This window comes from Mus pahari, chromosome 21 (genome assembly GCF_900095145.1).
Source record: "Mus pahari chromosome 21, PAHARI_EIJ_v1.1, whole genome shotgun sequence".
In the NCBI taxonomy this organism is placed as follows: Eukaryota; Metazoa; Chordata; class Mammalia; order Rodentia; family Muridae; genus Mus; species Mus pahari.
Genome location: NC_034610.1, coordinates 3,917,378 through 3,924,204, shown reverse-complemented (window position 1 = coordinate 3,924,204; position 6,827 = coordinate 3,917,378). Strand labels below are relative to the sequence as shown.

The window sequence follows — 6,827 nt, the reverse complement described above, 5'->3', positions numbered from 1 at the left end:
TTTAGGAAAAACAAGTTGATCGCTGGGTCTACCATTGTAGATCTCAGTTGGGCCACACTCGGCTGCTGAACTTGCTTGAGGTACTGGATTTGAGTCTGTGCAAAGCAAAGGGTACAATCACTACCAAATCAAAAGAAACCCCTAAGAAGAGAAATACTCTTTTATTAACCGAACAGTCAGTCAACCTATTTGTTAGGTCTATACCCCTTTGATATTAAGTCTCCCTAAGGTTAATGGTGTAGCTCTTTAACAGATAGCACAGACATAGAACAAAGCCCTTGAGTCCAATCTCACGCAATTTCAAACAACAACAATCTCACACAATTTCAAACAACAACAACAACAACACAAACCCTAGAAAAAGTATCAAAACTGAGAACAATGGCACATGCCTATAATTCCAGCCCTTAGGAAGTAGAGGGAGGATTTTAAGCTCCAGGCCAGCCTGGAAAACAAAGCAAGACCGTGTCTTAACAAAAGAAAGATACCAAAGGCTGGGGATGTAGACTAGTAGAAGATCACTTGTATTCTATGTAAAAGGCCCTATGTTTTAATCTCTACAACCACAAAGGAAAAAAGGGGACAAAAGAAAACACGGGTGTTTGTTTAAGGCAATTCATGAGGTTACTTTCACTGTACAACCAAAACAGCATTAAAACAAAGGCCGTCTCATAAGCTGGGGAGTGGTGGCACATGCCTTTAGCTCAAACACTTAGGTGGCAGAGGTAAGCCTCTGAGTTCAAGGCTAGTCAGGACTACAGAGAAACCCTGTTTGAAAACCAAACTCAACCAAACCAAGCCAAACCAGGGTTGCATCATGATCAGCAGTTAGGAGGATGAACTGGGGTCTGGAGAGATAGCTCACTGACTGTTTTTTCAGAGGACAGTTTTTTTAAAGATTTATTTATTTATTATACACTCTAGCTGTCTTCAGACACTCCAGAAGAGGGCATCAGATCTTGTTACGGATGGTTGTGAGCCACCATGTGGTTGCTGGGATTTGAACTCCGGACCTTCAGAAGAGCAGTCGGGTGCTCTTACCCACTGAGTCATCTCACCAGCCCAGGACAGGGGTTCAAATCCCAACTCACAACTGTCTGTAACTCCAAGATCTGACACCATCACACATACATATACAGATATGCATGAGGGAAAAGACCAATGCACATAAAATGGAAATAAGTAAATAAATAAGAGCGTGAATTGCTCTTACAGAGGCAGAGGATGAAGAATTCCAGCGCTCAGCCCCCACAATGGACAGCCCAAAACTGATTAGGACTCCACAAGGGCTCGGGGTGGGAGGATCCAATACCTCTGACACCCTCCAGCAGAAATCCACATGCATTAGTAAGAAGAACTTAAACCAAAACCCAAACCAAACTGAACATGGTGGTACATGGGAGGCAGTCTGATCTGTGCAGTGAGTCCTGAGCCAGACAGGGTTATATAGTGAGACCTAGTCTCAAAACAAAACCAAAAAACAAGCAACATTTTTTATTTTAAGGACTGACAACTACTAGAAAGAAGCAAAGTTTAAAATTTTATTATAGAAGAACTGGTGAGGTCTTAGCTTACTTTTTGTTTAAACTACATAAAACTCCCACAGAAAGGTTAAAATTTCACAATACTTCCAATTCTAAATTTAAAACAGTAGTGACATTATATTAGTGAAATTGTATAGCATCTTAGGTAGTTTCTCTAGGTAGATCTGACTCAGAAAATAACAATGTTGTACATAACTGATCTAGTCTAAGCAAGCCAGATAAGTAGAATCCTAGCATTTATGCTTCTTGACTTCTAAAGTAGAACTTTATACACAGTACTAGAACCCTCTTACTTAAATATGAAAATTTCAATTTCAACTTCAGTTGTGCTATTTACTAGAGCTCTAAAATAACTTTTTCTAAAATATGAATTAAAATTCCCTAATCTCTTTCATGTCCAAAGTACAACTGGATCAAGAGTCTTGTGGTGCTCTAACGTTTGCTTTTTAAAGTTTAAAAGAGCCAGGCAGTGGTGGTGCGTGCCTTTAATCCCAGCACTTGGCAGGCAGAGGCAGGCGGATGGAGGCCAGCCTGGTCTACAGAGTGAGTTCCAGGACAGCCAGGGCAATACAGAGAAACCCTGTCTCGAAAAAAACAAAAACAAAACAAAACAACCAAACAACAACAACAAAATACTACTATAATAGTAATAATAAATAAAGTTTAAAAGAATTACATTTATTATTTTGTGCTTATGGGGTGAGTGCAGTCCCCTTCCTCCCACCATGTGGGTCATGGGGGTTGAACTCAGGCGATTTAGCTCAGTAGCAAGCATCTTTGACTACTGAGCCATATAGTCAACTCTACCCTACCCTAAGTTTTAATAAAATGAAGTTTAAATTTCCTACCATAAATTTACTAGAAGGGACAAGTATACTGATTGACTTGAGACTACATTTACTTATGAGTTCACTGTACACAAATAGAAAAGAATAATTTAGAGATACTGTTTTTCTTTTGAGACGAAGTCTAATTATACAGACCTGGCCAGCCTGGAATTCAGAGATCCATACTGTACAGAGCTGAGCCCACCAAGCTTGCTCTAACAGCATTTACTTAATTTTTGTCTCTGTATGTTGGCATGAGCATGTGCCTGAGGGTACCCCCAGAGACCATCAGATCCCTGGGCTGCATTTATATAAGGAACTGAGTATGCTGGAAAGAGAGCTCCAGCCCTCTGCACAAGCAGTAAGCAAGCACTTTAAGCATTAGATCATCTTGCCCAGCTCCTTATGGAAAAATGTAAAAGAAATTAATTTTAAACAGAAGGTTTACCTGTTAATTCAAAGTACTGCTAGCTTCTAAAGGCCCCCCCCCCAATTCCCCCTTTTTTGTGGTTTTTCAAGACAGGGTTTCTCTGTGTAGCCCTGGCTGTCCTTGAACTTGAAATCTTGCCTGCCTCTGCCTCCCAAGTGCTGGGATTAAAGACACTTTAAAGCCACCAATGCCCAGCACTACTAAAGTATTTTAAGAGGAGAGTTAAACAACATTAAGTCAGTGTGTCTCATGTGCTCTCCTCATTAGTTACAACAGTCTCACAACACTGACTCAGATTAAATCCCAACAATAAGCACTGTTGGTCATGAAAAGGAGGCGAATAGAAAAGGAGGCGAATGTAACCAGAACAAACTCCCTTTGCTAGAGAAGAAAACAGGAGGAAAGAAAGATAGTTTTAGGGCTGGCAAGATGACTAAGCAGCTAAAGGTGCCTGCTGTCAGTCCTTATAATCTGAATTTAATTCCCAGGATCCACATGATGGAAAGAGAACCAACTGCCACAAACTGTCCTCTGACTTAAAAATGCAGGTCATAAAATATCCATAAATAAATAAATGTAATAAAAATCTTAAGGGCTAGCAAGATTTTTGATGGGTGAAGGCACTTGTTGCTAAGTTTGTTGACCTGAGTTTAATTCCCCAAGATCTGCATGGTGAGAATGAACTGCTGCAAGCTCTCCTCTGACTTTCACATAAAATACAATTTTACTAAAGACGTAAACCTGTGTTTCTGTGTAGGCCAGAGAACCATCTTGAGTGTTAGCCTGGCTATACGCCTCTGGTATTTTCCTTCCCTAGACAACATCCACTTTGTTTTTGGAGGCAAAGTATCTCACTGGCCTGTTGCTTGTTGACTGCAGCCAGGAAGCCCCAGAGATCTGCCTTGCTCCACTGGCTCTCCATGTGTAAGATTTTACTTGGTACTGGAATTTTGAACTCAGGTCCTTAACCCTACAGACATTCTCTTAGTTCTGTTTAACTATTTGAAATTATCACCTGCTTTAATTATTTATCCCTAACCCCCAAAGCAACAGGTCCCACTAAAGTAGCCTACTATCTTTCTGACTGCTAAACAAAAAATTTCAATTCCTATTTTTACTAAAACTAACTTTTGCCCCAACACTTTTTTTTTTTTTTTTTTTAGGTGTGGTGTGCACATCTTTAATCCTGGCACTCAGGATTAAAGGCAGATCTGAGTCTGAAGCCAGTGTGTCACAGTGAGTTTCAGAACTGCCAGGACTACACATAGAGAACCTATCTCAAAAAACCGAAAACAAAACAAAAAAGATTTACATTTTCTTATATGTTGTGTTTTGCCTACACATGTGTACATGTATCATTTGTGTTCTTGGTGCCAGGAGAGGTAAGAAAAAGGGTTTGGATCCCTTGGGACTGGAGTTAGTTTGTAAGCCACCATTTGGTTGCTGGCAATTGAACCTGGGTCCTCTTCAAGAACAAGTACTCTTAACAGCTGAACCAACTCTCTAGCCTACATCTATTAGTGGTTCTTAACTGGTGGGCTGATGGTGGAGTGGACAGAAGAGGTGATTTACAGTTCCTGTTTCCCTAAAAGTATGCTCTTCTCTTTCTAAATTCCATCTCTTTCACAGTCACATAATATAAACATGAGACCTACCTATGACTTATTAATTAAATACCTTGCCCAACAAGATCTAATTGATCAGGTCCTACTGACTATGCCTAGAAGACTATTTAACACATCCTTCCCAGGTACAGTGACTTAATCTTGCTGAAAAATTTTCCACTAGTAGCTGTGCAGAGTGGTGCACACCTTTAATACCAGCACCAGCGAGGCAGAGGCAGGTCCATCTTTGTAAATTCAAGCCCAGTCTGGTCTACATAGGGAGTCCTCCAGGCTAGCTGGAGTTGCGTAGTAACATACTGTCACACAAAACAAACAACAAAAAAATTTAAATTAAAAAAAACCAACCTACACAGAGAAACCTTGTCTCAAAAAAAAAAAAAAAAAAAAAAAAAACCCAACCAACCAAAACCCCCAAAACTCCAGCTATTATTTATACCTAGGATAAAACAAGTCCCTAAGCCCTTAGCCAAGTTCCAGCCATAACTCCAACTTTATGTGTCCTTTCCCTATTTTGTTCCCAGTGCTGCCTGCAAAGCCTCACTCTGAACCGTAGCTAGAGAACAATGGCTGTAGTATGTAAGGAACAGCATAAACAGTATGCCAAGGGCTAGCGAGAGCCCGGTGCTTACAGCTCTGGCTGCTCTTGCTCTGGCACTTACACAGTGGCTTACAACCATCAGCAACTCCTTTTTCAGGGGATTCAATGCCTACTTCTGCCATCCACAGGCACCAGGTAAACATGTAGTGCAGAGTCATAAATGTAGGCCAAATGCTCACAAACATAAAATAAATATTAAAAATAGGACAAGAAAAGGGTAAGGCAAAATAAATAAATAAATAAATGAAATGTTCCAACCCAGCCCAAAACAAAAACCTAAAACCCAGCTCAAAAGGTGATGGGAGCACCACTGTCCTCAAAGCCCTGGTGATTCCAAGTGCCACTGTATGCACAACAGTTGCATATTCAGCTGCAAGCAGCACAAACTGCCTAATGCTAGCAAAAGATACACAGACTCCATCGAAATTAGGAATCAAAATGGAAGCAAACATAAGAACCTCCATTCCCAACCACTCTCCATTGTACCCTGTAAAAAAATATACACTTATATTTGCTATTATCACTATTTAAAGAGACTACAATGCTGAGACACTCACAGTGCACTCTTGCATCTCCTGCTCCTTGGTTGCTAGCCGCATGACAAGAATGTTCTCCCTGCGTGCAGACTCCTGCTGTTGCTGCTTTAGTTTTTCTTCAGATTCCCTTAAACCAGTCACATCGTTTGCTGAGTAAAAGAAATCAAAATTACAAATCTTACTAACCAAAAGAAAAAGAAAGTTCTCTGTCAAGATTAATCAAAAAATTCATTGCCTTTAAATTTTCATAGTTTTGGAAACAAGTTATTTGTTCCTGATCAGGAGACCTCCCCAGGGAGGTAATGGTGTCATGGCATCACACTGAGCTGCTTCTGTACTTCAATCAGGAAACCACACTCCTACACTCATTTATAGTATATGTAATATATAAAACCCCCAATAATACATTTAGAATGACAATGACATTAACTGGCCTGGCAGAGCAGAAACCTGTCTCTATCATAGCACTCAGGAGCCTATGGTAGGAGATCTTAATTCCAGGACAGCTTCTGCTCCATAGTGTAAGACCCTGTCTCAAGCAGGGCGATGGTGGAGCACACCATTAATCCTAGCTCTCGGGAGGCAGAGGCAGGTAGATCTGAGTTCAAGGCTAGCCTGGTCTACAGGGTAACAGGCCAGCCAAGGTTACATAGAGAAAACCTGTCTCAAAAAACAAAAACAAAAACAAAAACAAAAAAACAAAAACAAAACCAAGAACACCCCTGTAACAACCCTGTCTCAAAAAGTGACACAGACAGAAGCCTATACCACCATTGACTTTTCTACATCACACCTATGAATACTACTGGCAAGTAATTAGTACAGTTCTGGGAGCTCCAGTAATCTAGACTGGGAAAACTGTAATAGTTACTGTACTTCACAATGTAAGTTACTCTAACTCAGAGAAAGTACCAGACTAACAGTTATATTTTGGAAAATCTATACTCAAAGACCTATGTCCCAGTGTCATGTAGGATGCCCTCTTCCAGTATATCTGAAGACAACTGCAGTGTAATCACATGTAAATAATTCTAAAAACAAAACAACAAAACCCAAAAAACAAAGAAACTTGTTCCAAGTAGTCAGGCTATCCTACATGTACTTCATTTTGAGAACACACTGTCTTCCTTGTTGCCAGGGATTTGTCAGAAACAAACAAACAAACAAACAAACCACCATTTATCTCAAACACCACTCATTAAAAATTTCAGATTCCTACAATATCTGGATACAGCTCTTTTTTTTTTTTTTTTTTTTTTTTTTTTTT

General features: G+C 40.0%; 1 protein-coding gene across 1 annotated transcript in view; it reads right to left on the bottom strand.

Moving 5' to 3' along the window:
* Positions 1-6,827, bottom strand: part of Wtap (WT1 associated protein) — a 26,127-nt gene that overhangs the window by 9,002 nt on the left and 10,298 nt on the right. Inside the window, exons 5-6 of the mRNA XM_029533183.1 lie at positions 5,582-5,709; positions 9-95 (exon numbers count right to left, since the gene is read on the bottom strand). Coding sequence (XP_029389043.1) covers positions 9-95; positions 5,582-5,709 — 215 coding nt within the window. The remainder of the gene's footprint in view (positions 1-8; positions 96-5,581; positions 5,710-6,827) is intronic.